Source organism: Xyrauchen texanus, chromosome 14, assembly GCF_025860055.1.
Source record: "Xyrauchen texanus isolate HMW12.3.18 chromosome 14, RBS_HiC_50CHRs, whole genome shotgun sequence".
Taxonomy (NCBI): Eukaryota; Metazoa; Chordata; class Actinopteri; order Cypriniformes; family Catostomidae; genus Xyrauchen; species Xyrauchen texanus.
Genome location: NC_068289.1, coordinates 31,261,431 through 31,287,460, shown reverse-complemented (window position 1 = coordinate 31,287,460; position 26,030 = coordinate 31,261,431). Strand labels below are relative to the sequence as shown.

At 39.0% G+C, this 26,030-nt stretch overlaps 1 protein-coding gene across 1 annotated transcript in view; it reads left to right on the top strand.

Moving 5' to 3' along the window:
• The window catches only part of LOC127654700 (amine oxidase [flavin-containing]-like), a 68,293-nt gene extending 43,775 nt beyond the window's left edge, over positions 1-24,518 (top strand). Inside the window, exons 4-15 of the mRNA XM_052141990.1 lie at positions 7,749-7,853; positions 8,072-8,163; positions 8,970-9,111; positions 11,871-12,020; positions 13,219-13,378; positions 13,492-13,588; positions 13,674-13,727; positions 13,849-13,906; positions 15,122-15,219; positions 15,359-15,470; positions 21,766-21,828; positions 21,944-24,518. Of these exons, the coding sequence (XP_051997950.1) occupies positions 7,749-7,853; positions 8,072-8,163; positions 8,970-9,111; positions 11,871-12,020; positions 13,219-13,378; positions 13,492-13,588; positions 13,674-13,727; positions 13,849-13,906; positions 15,122-15,219; positions 15,359-15,470; positions 21,766-21,828; positions 21,944-22,099 (1,287 nt within the window). The 3' untranslated portion in view covers positions 22,100-24,518. The remainder of the gene's footprint in view (positions 1-7,748; positions 7,854-8,071; positions 8,164-8,969; positions 9,112-11,870; positions 12,021-13,218; positions 13,379-13,491; positions 13,589-13,673; positions 13,728-13,848; positions 13,907-15,121; positions 15,220-15,358; positions 15,471-21,765; positions 21,829-21,943) is intronic.
• Positions 24,519-26,030: the final 1,512 nt, after the last annotated feature.

The following is a 26,030-nucleotide window of genomic DNA, read 5'->3' as shown; positions in this document are numbered from 1 at the left end:
TTGCAAGACGTCAGGGTCAGGACTACCCAAGTGTAGATCTTTGAGTGCCTTGGCCTGGTGAACTTGTAGGAGGGCCATGGCATGCAGGACGGAGGCGGCCTGTCCAGCGGCACTGTAAGGTCAGTGTTGACATCATCCTACAGGCCTTGGAGGGGAGCACTGGGCGATCCCGCCAGGTGGTGGCATTCTTGGGACACAGGTGGATCGCAACTGCTCTGTCCACCTGGGGGACCGCTGAGTACACGTGGGCTGCCCCGCTGTCGAGGGTAGTGAGAGCGAATGAGCGAGGAGGTCGGTTACGGGCAGTGATCATCATGCATCTCTGGGAAAAAAGGAAACAGGGGGTGTGAGCGGCGCCCGGACCTGAGGAACCAATCGTCTAGCCGTGAAGGCTGCGGGGAGGACGGAGGGTTCCAGTCCAACCCTACGCTGACGGCGCCCCGGACAAGCCTCCAGCCTCAGCCTGGGGATCTACCCGGTGATACTGAGCCCGCTGCCATCCCCAAATTGCTTCCATTGCCAGTCGGGACTTCATCAATCCCGTGAGGCGGGGACGGCTGGAGTGGTGTTCATCTTTAAGAAGGAAAGCTGCGACTGCAACGTTGCCATGGTGAGGTTATCGCAGTGAGAACACAAACCATCCACAAATGCTGCCTCGGTGTGATCGCTGCCCAGACACAAGAGGCAGAGTCTGTGACCTTCAGGAGCGGAGAGAAATTGGCCGCATTTAGGAACCAGATCCAGGGGCGGAAGGGCATCTTTAAAAAGACGCTTCCTGAAAAGGACGTTCAACGCTGCTGTGTATTGCTCTTTTAGAGAAAATAAACTCTTTTAAGAAATATTCTCTTTTAGGAGCACTGTCGAAGCGCCCAGGGGCAAAGCTCCACTGCCGTGCAGAGAAGGAGAAAGCCGCTGATATGCGCCATAGTTCCAACAGCATACACTCGATAGAGATGAACAGTAAGTGACTGCAGCTCGCTGATCACACAACCGCTCTGCTCCGAAGAAAAAATCTGAATGGACATTAAAAAAGAAGAGATGGTCAAAGTTGGAAAGGTCTCAAATAGTAAAATGCAATGAGCAAATTTGTTTCACTCAGAGGTCAAATTGCAGTGAGTATAAGTGTATGAAATTCACATTCACATACATTTACATAATTATACAGTCTTTTTTCTACATTTTCCGCAAGCATAAATCCACATAGTGTATGTGCTCATCTAAAGGATTGGGATGAACCTGAACAATTAATATTTCTGTATTTTGAAAATCCATTAAATTACAATGGTCGGTCATCTTTGACTGGGAACACGACAGGTGTAACAAAGTGAAATAAAACCTCTAAAATGAAAAACAAAAAAAAAGTTGTGTTCCAATTAGATATACCATGCAGAGACACTACAAGTAGGTAAGTTGTAGGTTGATAACCCCGAAACATCAGCCACAGTAAACAATGTGTTTGTTTTAGCAACCTGACCAGCCCTACACAACATTGGCTCAGTTTGGTTTGTTGACCCTAGTACTGCAGAAATTATACAGTACACTCAACCTTTTGGGTTACAAAAACACAAATTTTGTTGTCTGGTGTTGTTTTGGTTAGTTCACAAAGCAGTGATACATTAAAAATCTGATTTTGCAACATAATCAGAGGTCTTTATATTTTATATACTTTATATTTCAGTCACTATTTGTTTTTTTGTATAAAATAGGCGTCTCTTACGAACATGTGTTGTGTTCGTAAGAGAATCAATGTATGTCTACTTGATGAATAATATGTGGGGTGTGTATTATGCGTGTGTTTGTGTCTGTTCAGTGTGCTCTGAAAGAGCTGTACCCTCTCTCCTCATGCCATTATCTCCTGATCGTAGAATCCCTGTGGGTTACCATAGCAGCAATCCTCATCAAAAGACTGTTGCTCTCAGGATTGGGAGACACTCTCTGTCTCTCTCTCTCTCGCTCACGTTTCCTCAAACCCTGGTGTCTAGCTATGTCTTTGGTAACAGGGGCGTTTCCCTCTCATTTCATAACCAGGCAGCTTCTGTCAGCAAAGACACAAAGACTTGTTTTTTCTGTTGAGCCAAGCAAATGATGGGTCAGATGTGATTGTGTTTGTTTGTTTCCAGATTATTGTGATATTGTTCGCCAGCACAATTATACAGCACGTCACATTATGATGGAACAATGAAATTAATTATCTCATGGTCTATGTTGAGGAGTTTTGCAGTGACTTCTGAACAAATTTTCTCCACATGCTTTTGATATGCAGTAGCAAGATGCCAGTAGCAAAATATTGCTTAAATACCATACTTCAGACATTCTCAGACATGTTGGATACTTGTTAAAAGAAAATGATCAGTGCTGATAACCTCTTTTTTGAGGATGCAAGTCAAGGCAAGGCCTGCTTATTTATATAGCACATTTCATGCACAGTGGTAAAAGTGCTTTATATGGAAATAAAAAAAGGAAGAAAACAAAAGAAACATAAAAGTTCATTTTAAATTCACTTAAGAATAAAAAGTAAGACATAAGAATTTAAAACTGAGTTCGGGGCACCCAAACATTTTATGTTTATTTACTTTTGATAACACTAATGTAGTACATGAGAGACTATTTTATTTAATGACAGTGACAAATAATTTACCTTTCAGTTTATCCAGGTTGTTATCAGGATATATATATATATATGTACAGATTTTGCTCTTATGGAAAGAAATTGGTACTTTTATTCATTAAATTGGCATTCAACTGATCACAATGTACAATCAGGACATTGATAACATGAAAAATTACTATTATAATTTGAAAAAACATTTCAGAGCTTCTTAAACTACTTCAAAGAGTTCTCATCCAAAAAATCCTTCATGTGCAGCAATGACAGCTTTACAGATCCTTGGGATTCTAGCTGTCACTTTGTTCTTCCTGTAACATTTGCCATAGATGTGGCTGTCTTGTCGGGCACTTCTCACGCACCTTACATTCTAGCTGATCCAACAAATGTCTGTGTTTCTTTGCCCACTCTAACTTTTTCCTTTTGTTTTTTGTTTCAAAAGTGCCTTTTTTGTTGTTGTTGCAATTCATACCATATGGCCGGCACTCCTGAGTCTTCTCTTTACTTTTGTACATGAAACTGGTGTTGAGTGGGTAGAATGCAGAAAAGGACAGTCCTGTGTGAGATTAATTAAATGCAGTGCTGATATATGTTGATCAGAAGAGATCAAGAGTTCAAAAGACTAACTGCTTGGGGAAAGTCAGCTGTCAGCTTTATTCCTCAAAACAATGACTGACTGATGAGTTTATAGAGTGTGGAGCGGAGGGGGGCGGGGCCGGGCTGGAATGTCGCACGCCCGGTCCCCAATTGGCCTGATGGGGCGCGTGGTTCGAGAGAGAGAGAGAATTACGGGCATGTCCGTCATGTGTGGGTTTATGTTTGTGTGTTTTGGTTTAAGTTTTCATTAATTATTATTTATATTGACAAGCCAGTTCTCGCCTCCTCCTTGCCCATCTTAACCCCCTTACATTGGTGCCGAAAACCCGGGAAGGAGGAGGGATGCCCGTCGCAGAGTTCTCGACACTGCCGTCCACCCAGGCGAGCTCCGCTGCCATCTGCCGGGTGATGGAGTAGCCCGTCCGCGGGGCGAGTGGGGACTGGATTCCCCGACCGCCTGGAGCGAGGGAGCCGCTGCCGGGGGCGGAGGAGTGCCCTGCCGTCCCCAGAGACGTGACAGGGTCGAGGGAAGACCGCCGTCCACGATAATTGGGTGAAAGTTTTACAACTGCTTTTATAGTATCACCTGTTACTCAGCAATCGTGTATTGGCTAAGAGCCAGTATTAGCCAATAAAGGACCTTAGAATGAGCAGACAAAGTGCCGATATAATCAGCTTTCCTATAGCCGTAATCTTAAAGGCCAGAGCCAGTTTACTCTGCATCATTCTATGAGCAACTCATATGCAACTGGTCTTTGTGGCAGTCTAAGCATATTATTATGATTTTGACTGAACAGATGTGTAGGCTGATAGGTTCAATGACAAATAACTGCTGATTCGCTAAAACTGCTATGCAATACAGTGATAAGAATCATAAGTAGTCATTTGGCCTTGCAGATTCGCACTTTACAACATCAGGAAAATCAGACCTTTCCTGTCTGAATATGCTACACAGCTCCTGGTCTAAGCTTTGTTCATTTCAAGACTGGACTACTGAAATTCTCTGTTGGCTGGCCATCCAGCTAACACAATTAAGTTACAGCAGATGCAAATGTAGCAACGTGTCTGGTCTTCAATCAGCCAAAACTGTAGCTGCCCACATCAAATTCAAGGCTTTGACTCTGGCTTTCATGACAGCCAATGAAAACACACCCTTGTACTTAAATTCACTTCTTCGGGTCTATTCTCATCTGGTCTATGAGCGAGAGAGGCCTGGTGGTCCCATCACAAAGTGGCTTAAAGTCTATTTCACGATCATTCACTTTCTCTGTTCCTCTGTGGTGGAATGAACTTCCAATCTCCACATGATCTCCTGTGACCTTCTCAACATTCAAGAACCAGTTGAAAACACATATGTTCCACAAGCACTTAACCAACCCACATTAATTGCATTTACTACTGCACTTAACCTGCACTTAATGTACTCTAAGTGCCTTAAAGTGGGGAGGGTGGTCTTTATCTGTCTCTTTCTTCTGTGCTAGCATCTTTACTACTCTAGCCATTGTGAGAACTTGTCAGTCCTATATGGGAGAAGTTGTAAAACTTTGATGACAAATTGCTTGCTATGTGTCTCATTTGTATGTCGCTTTGGATAAAAGTGTCTGCTAAATGACTAAATGTGAATATGGAATTATAAGCAATTAATGCTTTAAAAACATACAGGCAAACAGAAGGGTACTTTAGAAGATAATACATTTGCACTGGACATGATATGGTCACGTTGTTTATAACCAAGTCTGGCATGATGGGCAGCAGAGCAGATATAGAGCAATGTGGCTCAAGGTTATTGATATTGGAGAGCGCTAACTGCAGAGCCTTATGCATTCCATCTCTTCACCTCAATTCCGTTACCATGGGAACAGACCTGTTGCTGAATGCTGAGCTATTGCATTGGTAGTCTTACAAATGATATGGAAATGTCATGGTCCCTATTTAGCTAAATATGTTGTGTCTAATTTTCTGTGGTGTTACTCAGATTTTTAAAGGGTTAGTTTAAAATTAAAATATGGTATTATTTACTCACTATCGTGTATTTCTAAATACTGTGGCAGGGTGAGCAAGAGACAGACACAGTGTGGTGTCAACAGGGTTGGGAGGATTACTTTTGAAATGTATTCCACTACAGATTATAGAATACATGCTATAAAATGTAATTTGTAATGTATTTTGTTAGAATACTCAAGGTCAGTAACGTATTCTAAATACTTTGGATTACTTCTTCGGCACTGGTAGATTTTTTCACTTGTTTTGACTATAAAAATTCTGCCAGTACAGTAAGACAAAATACACGTTAAAAATGCATTCTCTGAAAAACCTAAATATCTTATGCAGTGTTGTTTCTAAAACAAGATTAATCTAATTGATCTTGTTTTAATGATTTTTTAAGATATTTTTACAGGAAAACAATACAAAAATTATTATCAAGAATAAAATGTTTGCCCTAATATCAAAGGTCTTACTAGAAAAAAGAAATTATGATCCAACGTGAATTTTCTTGATTAAAAAAATATGATTGTGCCTGATAACATGTGCATGTAAAATGGCTAGAAATAGCATTGTGATCCAAACATACTTCAAACTTACTTCTCTGTCTGCTCGTATGAACACATCATAAGAAAGTGTTGCACTTTGGATTGCATCATTTATATGTATAAATTATTCCATCTGAAAGGACTAAATATTAAATTAAACTAATGACAATATAATGCAGAGTAATCTCTTCAGTAATCAAAATACTTTTTGAATGTAAGTCTATTCTAAATACAAATGATTTAAATTGTAACTGTAGTGGAATACAGTTACTTGTATTTGTATTTTAAAAGCCAGATAAAGGGGGAATCTGGCATTCTCGTGGTGAGACTCTGTGAAGGGAGGAGTAGAGTCCATGGAATGGCCCAGGCATGAGCTGGGTCCGTCGGCTGCACACTCTCTCCTCCAGGGTCCACGGCGCAAGTGGTGGCGGCGTCCTTTGCAGCCTGTCTTCCCAGGCCCGCGGCGGGTTAGAGGGGAAGGCAGCCCAAACTCTAGCCTGTCGGCCATGACGTGTGCAGTTCTACCCCGGCTAATCTAATTGGCCGGTGGTCCAAGGAGTGGGTCCGGCAGCACATCAACTCATCCGAACACTCCCAGCTCTGGTCCTGGGCAGGCGAGGATGCCTGTATGTGGACACATGGAGATTTGAAGCCGGCTCACTGAGAAGAGGTGCACTCTGTGTTTTAAAGACAGCGGTGATGAAGCATTATTCACATCAGGTGTGCTTCATTCACTGTCAGAACGAGGCTTATTAATTATGCACCTCTTCTTATTCTCCTGCCCAACTCCTGTCGTGAGCCTGGCTGAAGGTTGGCCCTAAGAGGCGGGGCGACAATGAAGAGCCGGAGGGGAGGATCATTCTGCCACAATACGTATTACTTTTTTTCTTATGTAGAACACAAAATGTGAATTTTGGAAGAATATCCTGGTCACTCTCTTTTATAAAGTGAATGAGTGCTGGGGCTGTCATGTTCCAAAATACAATACGGTAAACTGCACCATAAAGGAGGTAAAATAAACATAAAATAGTGGTCAATATGACTCATGCAATGTGGGGGGGTGTAATGTTTCATTACAACACATTACACAGTGCACAATAATAGTTCAAATTAATGCACAGACAGATAGAAAATTATACTCCTTGCATACGCTTAAATATTTATACACTGCGTATCATATCAAACATTCAGAAAAAGCATTAGGGTTAATATTTTGTTTTTAATTAAACCTTTCAGAAAATTACTATTCTTACCTGCTCATCTGAAGTGCCTGTCTGCTTTCCTCACCCTGAAAAAAAATCTTTACTGACTCCACATATGACTTGTGTGATATATTTCAGAACGTTTTATTCAGATGATCCAAAACATTATGACTACATGCCAAATATGCTGTTGGTAGCAACATAGCAACAGAGCAATCCAGATATGAAGTAATTTCTACATACACTGTAGTAACCCTATTTGCCAGGCACAGAGAGTATTAAGCATTTACATAACTTTTGGAAACAGGCAATGTGTGAACAGCTTGTGTCATATACTATAGCTGCTGTTTGCCAAAGACTAATATTTTCATTATCTGTGATTACGAATTTACTGTTCCACATCAACCCTCAAATGTAGCATAGTTTCCTGTCCTGCTCTAAATGAAGAAGATCATGTTTTTATGGGAAAATCCTAAAATCTTGTTAAAATGTGATAAGGTCCAGTTATTTCTGATCTCCTAGTTGTATTATTAATGAAAACTGTAAAGTTCAATTGAGGCTGTGAATAGAGGCATTATGAGGCAATTCATGAACTAATTTGATTCCAAGCCAAGCGAAAGTGTAGTTATGTCAATTTTAGGCAGTGAAAAACGTTTTCCATTCCAGAGTGGTCACACTTCCAATGGCAATGAGGTCATTATGGATCTGATGAAGACATTACATCAACTATGACAAAAATGATAATTACACTTTTTACTATTTGGTGGTAAAGTAGTAGAAGATTTCTTATATAGACTTTTTCATGTTTCATAGCAAAAAACATATCCATTCAAAGGGCCTTTCCCTCCAGTGTGGAACCCTTTGGCTTACCTGGACTACAACAACCTCTGGAGGACAATGGACAAGATGGGAATGGAGGTACAGGCACATGTCACATTCATACTTGAGTGAAACAGGAAAACAAACTGACCCACTAAACAAAAACTTGCATTCATTTATATTAGAATAATTTAACATAGATGTATAGTATTCTCTTTTAGACATATGACTCAATCTATATGTACTGTATACAGTAAATGATATGACTTCAATATGAACAGAAAAATTGCCTAATAATAGCTAATATTGCACTTCAGATCCCAAAGGAAGCTCCATGGAGGGCGCCTCATGCAGAAGAGTGGGACAAGATGACCATGAAACAACTCTTTGATAAGCTTTGCTGGACCAGGTACAGAGATAACTTTAATCATTCTATTGAGTTAAGGTCATTTTTGACCTGTTAGCAGTTAAGAGTATGTTTTTAGTAATGGGACCAGAATTTGTGACTTATAGACCATCTAAGCAAACACAATGAAATTTCATGGTAACACTTTACAATAAGGTACCATTTGATAACATTAGTTAACAACATTAGTTAACATGAACTAACAATGGACAATACTTTTACAGCATTTACTAATCTTGGTTCATGTTAGTTTAAATATAAACTAATAAATTTTTTAAATCAAAAGTTGTATTATTATCATTAGTTAATGCATTATGAACTAACAAAGAATAATTGTACTTTTGGTTACTAACATTATCTAAGATTAATAAATGCTATAAAAATATATATTGTTCATTGTTAGTTCCTAATACCTAATACATTAACAAATGTTAATGAATGGAACCTTATTGTAAAGTGTTACCAATTTCATTTTAAAATGTTTTTTAAAATAACTATTTGGGGGGAAATTCTTAAATCTGTGAACTTTAGTTGTCAAATTTTACCCATATTTGAAGAACCAGTTATGGCCTGTAACCTTTGACATTTTAGGATTGCCACTTTTAATTGTTTTTGAAAATCTATTAATTGAATTTACGAGATTTAGCCCTGTACACATACTGTGCCTTAAAAATGAATGTATTGAATGAGTCAGAAATTATTGTTAGCATCATGAAGGGGGACAGTTTCTAAGGTCAATAGGAAGGTTAAGTCGAAGAATTGTTGATGGCTGTTGATGATGTATCCCTTTAACCATGGGTTTCTGACAGGGCTGCTCGCCGTTTTGCAACTATCTTTGTCAATGTGAATGTGACCTCAGAGCCCCATGAGGTGTCTGCTCTGTGGTTCCTCTGGTACGTCAAGCAGTGTGGCGGCACTATGAGAATCTTCTCCACCACCAATGGAGGCCAGGTATGGATGTCTAGAACTTTTTAGAGGATTCATTGCAGGTGCAGCTGGTGTTTCATAGAAAAGGGAAAGATCTTGGATCTAATGTATTATTTTGGTCTCTGCAATGTTAACTGCTGAATCAATGAAGCTAGCCACTGATCAAACTGCAATAAAACATTTAACTTATCTAAAGTGTTAGATGACTAAGCTCAGAACAAGTGCTAATGCCAAAGAACAAGACTATAAACGATAAAATTTATGTTTTATATCAGATTTTAACTAACTGCGCCTGCACTACCACCTACCATTTGGCACTAAATTTTTAAATGTCAAATGATGTCAGTATAACAACACTTAATAGCCATTTGTTGCAAGGTCCTGCCTATTTAAGAGGTCTCCCAATTCACAATCGATTGTCCAATCAACGTTGACCTTTCCACCATTAATATAAATGGCTTTGGCGGCCTTAGACCTCTATGGGTCTTATGCCGTGTTCCATTTGTCTCGGAAGTCAGAGCTCGGGACTCGGATCGACGTCTTACCTTTGAATTGAAATCCCAAGTTTCCGGAAAAGGAAATGGAAAACTTGTGATTTCAACTCAAAGGTAAGAAACTTAAATTAAACAAACTCAAAAATGGCTTTTCAGCACAACACTCAGAAACACACAACAGGCTTGCTTTCAGCAGTAACACTCAGTACAGTCCTGTGTCTGGTAGCTCTCTCTCCCTGTCTCGTCGCTGGCGTGGTGGCTTTATAACACTCTCCCCACTACTTACTGCAACTAGAAACCGGTGTTCGACATTATCAGGCTCAGGTGTTTGCACCCTTACAGCTTTCTCACTCTCTGGACAAATGCTCGACCACAGGGACACTTGACACCACCGTTTAGTGTGAATTTTTTTTACATTGATTAACATTGTTAATATAATTATTTGTATTGTATTTTTTACATTTTGATTTGTAGAAGGCAATCTAACAATGCTAAATTAATGGCAGCATTGAAGTTATAGCTTAGGTTGCTCATGAATTGGTATATAGAAATATACAATGTCAGCCTTTTTCAATAAATGAAAACTGTTGCTTCATAGATATTAGTTATTATATTCCTAAAAATCTAAATAAAAATACATTGTGTAAAGATGCATGTCATTGCCACATTTTTAAATGAAATTATAGATGAAGCTTGTTTAAAGTAACCACAGAACTGTTGCGTAATGTTTAGATACATATTATCATTCTCTGATAAAAAGGAGTCCTACGCTAAAAGCTGCACACTGACATAGGAACACCTCCACAGCTTGTCCACATTCGCGTTTGCACAGCAGTGTGTTTGTGTGTGCGTACCTCTTTGACTTTTTCACCATGCCTACATTTGTGTGTTTACGGTATAATCAACATCTGTGGGAGAGCGAGAGAAAGACGGAATGAGTGAGAGGGAGTGAGAGAGAAAAAGAGAGAGAGATGTGGACTTAAGCATCTACACACCATAATGTATTTCAGCCCAGGGAAGCATGTGTTGTTAGATAGATTTAGATGTTCGATCCAATGTCCCTGCCAAGTTCAATAGTCATTGTCACTGTCTAATCTATACCCCTAATTTATTTAACCACAGCTCTCAAAATGGATCTTTAGAAAAGGCAAAGAACAGACTTGCTGTTGAAGAAAGCAAAACGTTTTACTGTCATGATTTTTTAAGAAAGGGGTACACATCGGGTTAAAGGGATAGTTCACTCATAAATGGAAATTCTCTCATCATTTATTCACCCTCATGTTTTCCAAACTCATAATACTTTCTTATTCCATGGAACACAAAAATACATTTTTGAAGAATGTTTATGCTGCTCTTTTCCATACAATTAAATAAAATAGTGATCATTACCTGCCTGTCAAACTCCATAAAGGACAAAGAACCACCAGTGAAATATTCTAAAATTAGTCAATTTGACTTGTGCTCTATATTCCAAGTCTTTTTAAGGTATACAATAGCTTTGTGTTAAGAACAGACTTAAATTTAAGTTGTTATTCACTAAAATTCTTCTCCTCCTCTGCAGCTATCAAATCCCATTCATTTTAATACAACACACCAATATTCAAAGAAATTGAACAGTTTATAATGTGATTGTTTGTTTAAAAACACAATACCAAAATACTTTGTTCATGATCAATTTGTTTGTGGATCTTTACAAAGTGTTTTTATGAATTTATTCCTCGAGTAAGCTGATTTTAGAGAGATTACTTCTGAGTGAGTCTACCTTCTGTAGTCCCTTTTCGTTCCAGTGACACTGAACTGATTCTGTAACATACTGAAATAGTAGCAAGCTAATATATCTGAATCATGAGTTCTTATGAGTTATGGCACTGCCACTAAACTGCTATGGACTATCCAACTCTGTTTCTATTATATATATATATATATATATATATATATATATATATATATATATATATATATATATATGTATTCCCAACATGTCTAAAAATTAGGACAACACTATTATCATTCTACCTCTGTGAGACAGAGAGACACCTGTTGGTGAATAAATGTAATGCATATAAATACTACAGAGTATTTGTTAGAATAACTCAGGGCTCTCAAAACTCTCAAATTCAATAGATCTGATCATAATCATTGGAACAGAAGAATTTCTTTACTGAAAGTAAGGTCACACATGGGCATTAGACTGATCATACCTACTATATTATACATAATAACTGACATGCATGTGTGAATGACATTTGGTGAGTCTGCGAAATAGTTTGCTATTGTCCCATATGATAGGAGCGTAAATTTACCGGAGGATCCAGTCAAATCAGTGAGGCGATGGCGAGAGAGCTGGTTGACCGGGTGAAGCTGGAGAGAGCCGTCTACAGCATTGACCAGACTGGAGACCTGGTAGTGGTAAAGACACTCAGTGATGAGATATACAAGGTGAGAAGGTGTCACAAACCTGTCTCTATACTAGACAAGAGGAGTGTCAGTGAAAATTTCCTAAACTAATACAATTTCATAGAGAATATAAAATCTACTCTATAAAATATTAGAAAATTGTTGGTAAATTTAAATATTAAGTGCGTCTTTATTTTTTACTGTGTGCCATTGAATATGAATTACTTTTTTAAGCTCTAGATTGGAAATCCTAATTATTGTGGAGTCATTAAATATTTGCCCTTGGATTATCAATCCACACATATCATTCTGCTCTGGATTATGTGTCTCTGCTCTGACTTTCAGAATAAAACAATAATTGTCTTTTCAAAACTTTATTTAAACACTTTAGGCTGACTAAAATCATACCAGTCTGGATTTCCATAGTCGGACTAACAGACCTTGATAATGTGATTGTAGCTTGGCTTCGTTCAGCATGTATACACATTCATTATAAGTTAACCCTTTGGCTATGTTTAGAATGGAATACTAGTTACTGCTTACTACATACTATCAGAGGTCTAAAAAACTTTATATGTAATGTATGCAATGCTCAGGGCACCATATAAAGGGGGAAGCTGGCAGCGCAATGGTGGACCCCCCTACTATTTAAGAAAATTGTATGCGAAACAAAATGCATTATGCAGTGATAAATGTTTCAAACAGTAGCATGTACTATTGTCAATGCATGTTTAATAGTGTGGCATCCATGAAATAAAAAAGGTTATTTTACATTTAAATCTAGTTAACTTTGTCTGATCAAATAATGGGTCAAGAAAGAAATCGTGGATGATATCATTTCCAGTTCATTCGGCATGTGGAAATATAAGGACATGTTGAATGCATTGCATTGTTGGATAGGGTATCCCAAAAAGTACTAGGTCATCTGTGTGTTCCATGCATATAGACAATTAGCATACTGCTTTCAATATACGTACTGCATACTGCAGAAATAGTTGGTAGTTAGTAGTATGTTAGTATGCTATTCTGAAGCATTTACACTTTTTTCACCAGGTGGATGATAAAACCTAGCACACTAATAGCAACAATGGTCTGATTTCATGGTTTGGAACCTGCCACCTTCAAGTTTCCACACTGGCCCTTTTAACATTAGACTTGAGCACTTTTGAAATAACTTTTCTTATTAGAACAATCAATTTTGTGGATTGTTTTTACCATCTGTCTTCCTCTGTTCTTGTAGGCCAAATATGTCATACTTGCCATACCACCAGGGCTGAACCTAAAGATCCACTTCAACCCTGAAATGCCTCCTCTGAGGAATCAGCTTATTCACAGAGTGCCCATGGGTTCAGTCATCAAATGCATGGTGTACTACAAAGAGAACTTCTGGAGGAAAAAGGGTTTGTACACTTTCCATTACTCACTTGGTACATGGCATTGTAATGATACCGAAGAGGCACAGTGTCTTATGTATACCTATAGGCCTATATGTTGAGTTGGGCTTTTTTTGCAGGATATTGTGGCAGCATGGTAATCGAGGAAGAGGATGCACCTATTGGTCTCACGCTTGACGACACTAAGCCTGATGGGACTGTGCCTGCTATTATGGGGTAAGTTGCTATAATGAGATTTGTATTGTTTGATGAATGGATTCAGGAGTGACAGAACAGTGAGCTAGCTCCTTCTCTTTTACAGTTTCATTCTGGCGCGAAAATCTAGGAGACTAGCAGGTCTGACAAAAGAGGAGAGGTAGTTATTTCTTGTTTTTCATATTGTTAAAATATATGACTATACTTTGGGTGAGATGGTGATGTTGTGCATAGTTGGCAGTGAATGATTACTCTTACCAGAATGTTGTGAACAATTTTAGAAAGAGAAGGATCTGTGAGATTTATTCTCGTGTGCTCAGCTCAGAGGAAGCACTACATGTGAGTCTAATATTTTATATATTTTCTGTACACGTTTCTAAAGCTTTTTTTTTTATCTAAAAGAAATACTTCAATAAAATTATTTGTATCTATATTTTCAATCACTAATTGAATGCTATATCTTGCCAATTACGAGTGGTGGTGGTGTAGTGGGTTAAAGCACTAAACTGTTAATCAGAAGGTTGCTGGTTCGATCGCCACAGCCACAACCATTGTGTCCTTGAGCAAGGCACTTAACTCCAGGTTGCTCCGGGGGGATTGTCCCTGTAATAAGGGCTCTGTAAGTCGCTTTGTATAAAAGCATCTGCCAAATGCATAAATATAAATATAAATATAAATTACTTAGTGTTTCATGATCTTTTGTTGTTAATCGCAATTAATCTCAGATTTTGAAACTGCTGAAATCTAACTCTAAATATAAATATTTTCCTCTGAAAATGCATTTATTTTCATCTTAGGAAAAAATTTAAACAATATGTAACAATATAATGCTTTCTTAACACTTTCCAAACAAAGCCTTCCACAGTATAAAGATAGAAATGCACTAAAATAGCCCCATTAACATTAAACATTTCCCAAAGTCTAAGTGGGAGGTTGACTAATTCAAAGAACTAGTCTCACCATAGGTTGCATTTTCATTGCAGTGGGCATTAAATCTCTTAAACTCTTATCCTCCACAGTATGAATCTGCCGGTAGACTGTGGCTATCTGCTTTTCTACACCAAGCATTCATGATTCGCGTCAGGGCGACAACGCCATCATCAATTTGAACTCCACATTAAAAGCGCTTGCAGACAAAGACATCTCATTCATTCTTTTGGTGATAGTTAAGACTTGCCGTGCTCCTGTACACCTTACGTAAGCTGAAAAATACTTGATTTCATCACATCAACTAGTGTTAAGAGCTCCTTTCCCCATCATTTGTTTCCTGACACAAAGTGCTGTTGTGTGTGTCTGTCAGTATAATGACTCAGGGCAGACACAATGTAAAAGTACCGCTCTTCAAACCAGTGTTTACGCTGGTTTATGCTGTATTAACTCTAAATCGCAATAAAGAAAATTTTATGTGTTAAACTTTTTAAATGAATCACATGCGTTAATGCGTTAATTCAGACAGCTCTTGTGTGTGTGTGTATTTATTATCCTAAATCCTCATGATTATTATAGACTTGGGGAAATTTCAAATGCTTAATTTTAGGGGGGTCTTTTTCTCAGCCTGTGCACTATGAGGAGAAAAACTGGTGTGAGGAGGAGTACTCTGGTGGCTGCTACACAGCGTACTTCCCCCCTGGCATCATGACACAATTTGGCAGGTTAGTGTGCTTGTGTAGCATGGCATGGTTCTAGTCAGTAAAGATTGCTACCTGGCTTATTGTGAGAAAACTAGAGCATTTTTTGAATTGACATGAGAGGTAAACATTTGTTACACTCATAAATCTCTCTCCATTGCAGGGTTCTGCGAGAACCGGTGGGCAGGCTGTACTTTGCAGGCACTGAGACGGCCACTGAATGGAGCGGTTACATGGAGGGGGCCGTACAGGCAGGAGAGAGAGCAGCTAGAGAGGTGGGTGTCTCAGTGTTTCAAATGTGTTATTTGGGATTTATGTTTTATAACAGAGCCTACAAGGTGAGCACTCCACAATTTTCTGCATTTAATACAGCTTAATGCTGTATACTGTTGTTCACCCAAAAAGGACAATTCTGTTATCATTTACACTTCAAAAGTGAAGTCATTACCAGTACTAAGCCATTTAATGTCTTTCAAAGTCAGTTCCATTCAGCCAACATAATTTAGTTGAACATTAGTCAAACTAAACTGACTAATGTTTAATTTAATTATTTTATCTTATGTGTGTCCAACTTACAGTTTTTCTCAATTGCTTTGGCTCAATTCTCTAATGAGAATGATTTTTTTCAAAACAATGTTCAAATCTCTGAACAATTAGTTTCTTGTTCACACCAGATTTGAATTTCTCATTCATTTAAGAAAATTGCAAGTGTTTTGGCACATGTGTGCAAAAGAGTAAGTACAATTGTCTACAATTTCCACAATAACTAAATGCATATGGCTTGCTGATCAAAACTGATGAGTTGATTACCGGTGAAATTGACATACTCTTCACAACTTCTAAACATTATTTCATCGTGTGAGCCATCACATGCAAAATTATCCATTCAATTATTAAAATCTGTCAGACATACACGTATATTCCATAAATATGTATGACATGGAATATTTGTGATGTCTGCTAAATCTCTGGCCAGACCAACAACAGCGACAGGATGTCCACCATGAAGATGGGTACTTGTAGTGTTACGTACTGTGAGGAGGTACAATTTATTGTTTTTTTACAGAAGTACTGCAGGTTTTTTCATTGTTGCAAGGTTGTTTTGTTTTAGTTGCATGGATGTCATTTTGTGGCAATATTCTGTTCACTTTACATGAAAGAAATTTGTAAAAATGGACATGCAAATGTGAATTCTCTGTTTACATGTAACATTACTACAAAAATACACAATTCCCACAATACACAACTTTACTACAATTCCCACAATTCCCGGCCCTCATCACTGCCAGCACTTTGTCATTGTCTTCACCTGATTGTCGTTTAGTCCTCATTACCCCTCTGTATTTAAACCCTGATTGTTTGTTCAGTCTCTGTCGATCGTTGTTTGTGGATGTCTGGAAGTAGAAGTCTTGCCTTGTTCACCCCGTTCGTGTACCCTTGATGTTTTCATGTTTTTGTTTCATTTTTCCCATCGTGGATGTTTCCTTTGTTCCTGTCTGTCTTGTTTTCACCATTAAAAATAAAACCCGCACTTAGATCCGCACACCTCGTCTGCCTCCTCCTACTAACGTTACACTTGTATAGTACAGTAAGCTGTCAGTAGAGCTGAAAAGATTAGTCGATGTTATCGACAACATCGACAGTAAAAAATTGTCTACAAAAATTTCACTAACTACGTTTCCATCCAAGGATTTTTCGCCAAAAATAAAGTTTTTGCGCATCAAAATAAAGCTGATGGAGACGCACATTATTGCTAAAATGTCACAAATGTTGACAATATTTTTCTGTTTAACTCAAGTGCATAAACTCTATGTCGATACATCAAATGTTGTGAAAAAAAAATTTGGAAACACTTTTTGTCTATAAAATTGGCATTAACTAAAAATTGTAGTGTCACATGACAGAGTTTACCCCCAATCGTTAGCCTGCGTTAATCATGACAACAGTATTGAAAGCCAATTTTTTGTAGTTGATTATGGATTGATCTTTATGGCATATAGAGCCGATCTGCAAACATGACACTTCCAGAAGTGCCAACACAAATATCTTGTGCACCTTGTACTTCAGCTTTTTTTTTTTTGGAACACTTACAGCCTATTCTATCAAATTATTGTTTAGTCTACTTTTGAAAAAAAATGCATTTTCACTTTGTCGATAATAAAATAGCGCGAAAGGTGGATGGAAACTAGGCTAATAGGTTAGACTTTGCTAAGCGCTTTTTTGGGAACAATCCTGCATTGTGACCAGCTGTGAATATGTGTGTAACACGTCAATGAACATTGACCAGAATTTATAGCCTCGGCTGGTGAGATCATTAGATGCACCTGTGGCCAGGCTATAAATAGACGCGTCACCAGCGTGTCGTCAGATATCTTTTTCTGAAGAGCAGTCCTGGGACGTCCCAGTGCGGCAAAGAAGCGCAGCATCTTGTTCTGCTTTTTTCAGGGAACAAGGGTTACACATGTAACCCGAGCCGTTCCCTTTACAAAAAGCTTCACTATGATGCTGCGCTTTGCTAAGCGCTTTGGGGAATGCAATACCCACGCCGCCGCATTGGGGCTGTCCGGACCCCTACGGTTGTGAAGTGTGCTCACAAGAACGCGAGAGGTCTCAGACATGAGCTTGAGATGTCGACTCAAGGACGTAAGAGACCGGAGTAGCAAAAACATCTAACCCATAAAGTTCGATGAACGTGTGTGGTCAGGACCAGCCTGCCGCGTCACAAACTTGTTCAGGCATGAGCTTGAGATGTCGACTCAAGGACGTAAGAGCCCGGAGTAGCATGAACATCCAAACTATAAAATCTGATGAATGTGTGCGGAGAGGACCAGCCTGCCGCATCACAAACCTGCTGCAGAGGGACCCCTCTAGCCAAGAGGCTTTAGAGGAGGCGACCCCTCTGGTGGAGCGAGCCCTGACACCTACTGGCGAAGCTTGACCACGCGCCTCATAGGCCAGGGCAATAGCATCCCTCACCCAATGTGACAGTCTGCTTGGTAGCGGCCGCCCCCTCTGTTGCAGCCCTGTGTCCCTCAGTTGGTACCCTTCAGGGGCCAAACATGAAGTTTCCACAATTCGGGCCTGGGATGAAATATCGTCCCCTGTGCCTAAGATAGAAGTTCCCTCCTGTCCGGAATCGCCCAAGGCGAGCCGTCGAGGAGAGATATTAGCTCAGAGAACCATACCCTGTTCGGCCAGCGCGGCACTATCAGTAAGAGGCAAGACCCTTGCTGGCGAACTCTGGCCAAGACTCCCGGGAGCAGAGAAACCGTGGAAAAACGCATACAGATGCATTCAGGGCCATGTATGCGTCTGTCGTTAGCAGCCTGCGACGACGAGACGCACCTAGAGTGGGACCTAAGGTAAGAAACCGGAGTCTGAACCACATAGCAAGGGAACAAAGCACGCGGCGCGTAACCCTTATTAGCCCTAGGGGACTGGCCCTTGGATGAAATCCCCTGGCTTTTAGCCACAGCTGAAACGGTCTCATATGGAGCAGGCCCAAAGGGATCACCGTGGACGCAGACACCATGAGACCTAGTATTTGTTGATACTGGTGAACAGTGCAACCTTAACCTAGCCTGAGTTTGCTCAGGGTGTTCTGAATGGACGTGATACGAGCGGGAGACAACTGTGCCCGCATCGTGATCAAAATCCATATTACCCCCAGATAGGTGATTCCCTGAGTGGGAGAGAGAACGCTCTTTGACGTTGAGTCTCAGACCCGGAGAAACCAGATGAGCTATATCCCTGTGCTGAACTGCCAGTTCTTGGAGCTGCGCTAAGATCAGCCAGTCGTCTATGTAATTCAGAATGCGGACGCCCCGGAGTCGTGAAGGAGCCAGTGCTGCATCCATGCATTTCTTGAACGTGCGGGGTGATAGGGTAGGGCTTTGAAGCGAAGCCTCCCGTAAGGTAGACTCGCTACTCCCCGTCACATGTGTAAGTCATAGTGCAGAGAAGAGAACTCCTCTCGGTACTTTGCATTCCGAGCTTTCCTGAACTCTACATTGTGCAGAAACTGAGCAGAGGGGTGTCAAAGTGAAGCCAGCCAAAGAATGGCTAAGAGCCCAGAGGGAAGAGGGCAAGAGCGGATCCTAGGCGGGGAGGTCTTGTTGAGTTGATGTTGGCCGCACCCTAAAGGTCCCTTTGGCCAATCAGAAGTTTATATTCAAATAGCATGTTATTATCTTTCTGTCCCTCCTTCTGAAGGTGATTAATGAGTATTCGTTCTTAAGGTTTCTGTTTCCCACTCAAAATGTTATATCATGAAATATTAAAATATTAGAAAATACCCTGCATTAGCATATAGTAAATATGACATACATTCATGAATATTCAATGCAAGTTACAAAACATGAAAATACCTGATTAAAAATCATAATGGTTAATTCATTGGTTTTACAACATGGATAATACATTACACGTTATGAGAAATAGAATTGTCAGGGTTATTATCAGGTTAAACCTTGAATGAGAGTTCTAGGCACTTTGGCAGATTATGTGCAGGATAAAATTAGATTCAAGTAAATTTTGCAATTGTGTCAAAGTTCCTGGATTAAGATGAGATGTCCTGATATGTGTATACACTTGAAAAGTAAATTTTGTACATTTGAATTTATGAGCAGAGCATTAGTTTTGTGTCCTGTTAAAAAGATAATACAAAGGGATGATTTCAAAGAAAGCCTGCTTTCTTAAAATCGCCAAGCTCTTTTGTCTTGGATGAGTTTATAGCATATGACGGTCAGGCATTCCACAGGAAATGTCTCATGCTCCATTATAAATCTAATTTAAGTGTAGCAAGTTGTTTATTTCGAAGGACAAAGGATTAGATTCCCATGGCAACCAGGGGGTTTATTCAGAAGAGTTTCTTTCAAAGAGGGCCTGGGTTGTTCAGTGAGTATTGATACTACCACCCCTGGAGTCGCGAGTTCGAATCCAGGGCATGCTGAGTGACTTCAGCCAGGTCTCTCAAGCAACCAAATCGGCCCAGTTGTTAAGGAGGATGGAGTCATATGGGGTAATCTCCTAGGGATTCTCGCTCTCAATGGTGCACATTGTAAATTGTGCATGGATTGCTGAGAGTAGCATGAGCCTCCACGTGCTGAGTCTCCGCGGTGCCATGCACAGCAAGCCATGTGAAAGATGCGCAGATTGACGTCTCAGAAGCGGAAGCAACTGAGACTTGTTGACGAGCCACCATGAGGACCTACTAATGGGAGTTGGGCATTCCAATTTGGGAAAAAAGGGGATAAAACAAGAAGAGTCTCTTGCAGATGGCCGAGATGGCCATGTCATGTGATGACCATTAAGTGTTGGGATATTTCCTGATTTACAACACGAGTGTGGTAAAAAGTGTATTTTCTTCAGACAGTGGTTGAGAATAAACAGAAGTGCATTCTTACACAAGGTTGATTCAGACTTAAAGGGCACAATCTTGGCAGAGTCTTTAATTTATGATGTTGAGGAATTTCGGTATAGACGCTGTATAATTTATCTTACTCTTCTTCTGTTTCCAAGCTCCTCAGATCTTATATTAAAGTCCATCTTCAACCTTAGCACAAGCACCATTCTTCAACAAAATGGTAACTGCCAAGACTCCAGCCTAACAGACACTCTATTTAAAAACCAATTCAGTAGTTCAGAAGTTAATGTAATACTGCCATGAGGATAGTGTAAACGTGTTTGGCTCGCTGTCCCTGGAGGAGGCCTCGAGACTTGACCCGAGATCGAATACCCCCATGGACTTGTTGAGTTATTAATGAATAGATGGGAGGAGTTGGGGTGGTGGAGGGATGCTGGAGGAATCACTGCAGCATAGATGTAAGCAGCTGTTTATATATGCTTTCTCTGGCAATGTGATTGGTCAAATTAAATGCACATGCTTCTCCCGAATTTTGTTATGAAACTCCATAATAACAGAATATTAAACATTAACAAATCTTAAACATTAAATCATTAAAAAATTCATAAAATAACACTTCATTTTAACATTTGTTCACCCCATCCAGTCCCATGCAAAGCATGCTGGTAAATGGTAATACCCTGTCCAGTTTCACAAATGCTACAAAAAGTTTTAATATAGTCCAAACTCAAATGGATTAAGTAAACTTACATTTTACAAATGTAATTGGATAGAACACAACGAAATCAAGTTGTGAGAAAATGTTCTGGAATTGTGTTTTTTTTTTTTAGTTTACTCTGTTCTTTCATTTAATATTTTCCATACAATGAAATTGAATGGTGACTCTTTTTTTTGGGTGAATCTTTTTTTGGGTGAACTAACCCAAAGTTCACATTTTTGGACATAATTTCAGTCTTAGGTTTTGTTTTTGTAAACTGTTTACTTAAATTTAAGATTAAAGTTATGTCAAGATATGCCCCTTATTGCTTTTTATTTACACTGAACGTGCCTAAACCTAAGCTTACCAAAATGTTTTACACTTTGCTTTTGCTATCTTGCAAGCCTACTGGAAATGCAAATCTAGTATGCAACTTCATGTCTTGTTTTGTATATTTTTATATGTAACTCAAGGGATGTAGCTTAAAATACTGTATGCTTTCTTTCAGATTTTGTGTGCAATGGGGAAACTCCATGCAAGTCAGATCTGGCAGTCAGAGCCTGAATCAATGGTAAGATGGTCTTACAAACATATTTTCATTGAAGTGAACTGATCCTTTGAATAAATACCAAAATAAGCCTATGTTTGGAATCTTGAATAAACACTATTCTGAACCCTGTCCTCAGGAAGTCCCAGCCCAGCCCTTTGTCACCACCTTTTGTGAAAGAAACCTGCCTTCCGTTGGGGGCCTCCTCAAGTTTATGGGTGTGTCCTCCTTCCTGGCTCTTGCCACTGCAGCAGGAGTGGTAGCCTACAAGAAGGGGCTCCTCCCTCGAAGCTAAAGCCCCTCCCACTTAAAGCCTATTCACTATGACCTGGCCTTGTACTTGTGACATTCAACCAATCACCAAATCAGGGCCATAGCACTGCCTGGGTATGTGGTCGAGTTATCTAGATTAGAATTGACACAAGTGTATTGTTGTCACACAAATGCTCATTTGTTGTTAAAAATGAATCAAGTGATTATTATGGAATAATGAGTACTAACTGTTAACGTGGGAATCGCCCTTTCAAAGAGTACACTAACTGCCCACATTAAAAGAACTGGAAGAGCGTCACTGACTTTCCACAAGTGTTCATTGTGTGTGTGTGTGTGTTCATGTGTTTCATCAGTCTTATTGATTACATCTGTTAATATCAGGTGCTGTTCTCAGGAATTCGTTCTTTGATTAAGTTTCCAAAATATAGATATAACATTACAGAAATTAGAAGCATTATATTAGCATTTAGTAATGCATTGTATTGTATTCTATAACAGAGACTATGAGTACATCTCTATGGCAGAACACAGAAGCTGTGTTGGCTTCAGCACAATTCACTATCATTCATGAGAGAAGCAGAGGCTATTCATATCTTATTTGCTTTTGTTTCCTAATTTGCCATGACTGTTCAGTGAGAGTTAGTGCAGACTGGTGTCTGGTAGAATGATGAACTGAAGTTTAAAAAGTCATACAGAGGTTGAGTAATAGAGAGTCTTGTCTACTTTGAAGAATATTCTAGTGTTTAAAAGCTGCTGTGCATAACTGTGTCTGATTGAAGGATATGGAAGAATTTGAATGTACTTTTACAGATTCAAAGTTGTATTTTTATTTTTATTGTATTTTTTTGTAACATGGTGTATTCTTAAATATGAATTTGTTCTTTTTAATGCAAGTTTCTAAGAATGTTGTACGGGGAGTCATTGTCAACCATCCATTGTTCCTCATGTTATGTTTCTTAGATTCTCTAAGAATTCCATAGTGTCATATCATTAATAGTAAAGTTTTGAAAGTGTGCTCAGATGTTACACTTTTGCCAAACATAGAGGCTGTCCCAGTTTACCAAAATGGTTCAATTAGGGTATTGTTTTTTTCCCCTTTTTTATTGGAATAAAAATCAATCTTAATTTACATAGATTTCCAATCCACCAATGTAATAAATGTGATAAATAGATTGACAGACAGACAGACAGACAGACAGACAGACAGACAGACAGACAGACAGACAGACAGACAGACAGATAGATAGATAGATAGATAGATAGATAGATAGATAGATAGATAGATAGATAGATAGATAGATAGATAGATAGATAGATAGATAGATAGAAATGATGCTTAAGCTGAATGCATCCCTCCCTCACCTTCATTGTTGTAACCTGTGCAATATTCATTCTAGAACAATTTAAAAATTATTTGATTAATATGCAGTATGTGATTCATTTTTAGATTTCATTACAGTCCTTATTTAAACAAATGCTGTTTTTGGCAAAAGAACAGTGAACTGATTGGTTCTACTCCAAGAATTAAAAACAATATATTTGTTTGGTTTACCAAGAAAAGCTACAATGGTAGGCCAATTTCACTGTTTCTATGTGATTAAATGAAAAGGAGGAGATGCAACCCAAAAATACACCAGGCACAGACAGATTTGAAAATGTTTTATGTGTGTAAATCTGAAGCGTGTAGATTTTGATGTTCCAAAGATGCATCATAACTGTTGTTTGTGGTGCCTTAATCTTGTAGTATTCCTCATTTCTCAAGTGCCTCTGTGCTAGTGAGCTCCTCCAGTCTTGCACAATGTCCCCGGGTCAGTCACTGGCTGCTTTATAGGATCATTTCAGAAAGATGCTACTTTTAACAGAATGTTTGGTCTGAGATCTGGAAAGATGATTAGAAGATTGTGTTCTGTAAGTCTGCATTGGCCCGATATTTGACATCAAGCTGTGGACTGCACTAGCCATCAGCATACATTGAGGACCTCTAATGACATTAATATTTCCTGAAGTAGCCACTGATGGACCAGGGGTGACATAATCAAAAGCCACTCCTGACTTTTAATTGTACAACTTACTTTTAGTGTCCTACATCTGAGTAAAACTTAGTACCCCACTGGAATCTGGTCAACTGTGAACTTGGTAAAGTTATGGTGATTCTTGTTCATTGTTATCCTTACATGCTGTAGTTGTTGTAACTCCTCTACATGGTGTGCTAGTGAATTTTGTCTCTCTTTGTGTGCTGCTAATGATTTTTGTATCCCCATAACATGACCCTGTATAGTACAGATCTGCCTACTTCTGCCCTAGTTTACCTAGCCCCCTGCTACAATCAGGCCCCTTTGTCTAATTTTGTGTTTGTACAATGTCCAATGGTCTAGTCCTGTAATTGCATTATTTAATCTCTTTGTAAAATTCAGACTAAGCTGATAATAAAAATGTGTGACTTGCCACCGGTCCCTTCATGTGCTATTCTTCTGTTATCAGTGTGTGTTCAGCAGTCTCATTCAAGCTGCTCCACTTTAAAGTCTTGACCATCTTCTTGATCAGCATGACATCCTCTTCCAGGGAAGACGGCAGACCAGAGAGCTCATTTCACCCTCAGCATGGTGTAGATTGCCTTGACCACTGATTCAGATTTCCTTATATATTACATAGAAATGCAACATGTTGAAATGTTATCATATTGGTCTTTGTTCTTGCAAGAGAAAATGTTATAAGAGATAATTTTACAGGCCTATAATTATTATTACTTTTATTATTATAAATTATGCCAAAAGAAGATATACAGTAAATGCCAGTTGGAAAAACAGCTGAAGGAAGGCATAGCTACTTTAAAATAATCCTAAAACTTTGAAAGTAGGCTAACCAACCGATTGATTACTGGATATGCAAGCAATTACATGATTTGTATACATTTATTAAATATACAAAATGTCATAAATACAGGGTATTTCTTTATAGAATTCAGGAAATGTTATTTGTTGTTCCCCAGTAACCAACTCAAGGGATAGTTCACCCAAAAATTCAAATTCTGTTGTTATTTACTCACACTCATGTTTTTCTGAATCTGTATGACTTTTTATGTGGAACACAAAAGGAGATGTTAGGCAGAATGATAACGTTAAGCCTAGTTCACACTGAATGTTTTGTTTCTGTCCTGTACGATTACTACATATCAGACTGTATGATAGGACCCTAGTAAATATGCCAAGACAGACTGTGCGACATCAACTGTCTCCTATGGAACATTGTACTCGAGGTAACTTTAATAGTATGATCATAATGTGAAGATAATGCTTACCAACATCATATTTGTGTTAGCATATCACATAGACAATCTAATATAAACATTTTTAGCTGAAAGTTTCTCTCTCGCACTCACACACACATTGGTGCAGCTATCTACTTATTTATCCGATTATCTAATCGGCCAATTGTGTGGCAGCAGTGAGATGCATTTCAGTAAACACAAATGTGATAATGACTCCGCAGGGGACAAGTTTTCTTTAAATTAAATAATTCCCGATTACACAGGTCTACAGTGTATAGCTAGGCTGACATACAACATGGTAAACCACCAAGAAATAGTTACAAATGTGTAGACAACCACTTTATTAGGTACAATATGCATGGTCTTCTGCTGTTTTAGCTCATCAGCCTCAAGGTTCGATGTGTTGTGCATTCTTAAATGCTTTTCTGATCACTACAATTGTACAGAATGGTTATCTGAGTTACCATTGCTTTCTGTCAGCTCGAATCAGTCTGGGCTGTGTTTCCCAAAAGCATTGAAAGTTAAGCTGATCACAGAGACCATTGGCATCAATTCTACGATCTATTAAGGCTTACGATGCTTTTGGGAAATGCAGCCCTGGACATATCCCATCAACCATAGGTGGAAATCGCGGGGGGGGGGTTGCCCCCCCCTTAAAATATCATTAAAATATGTGTATTGTAAA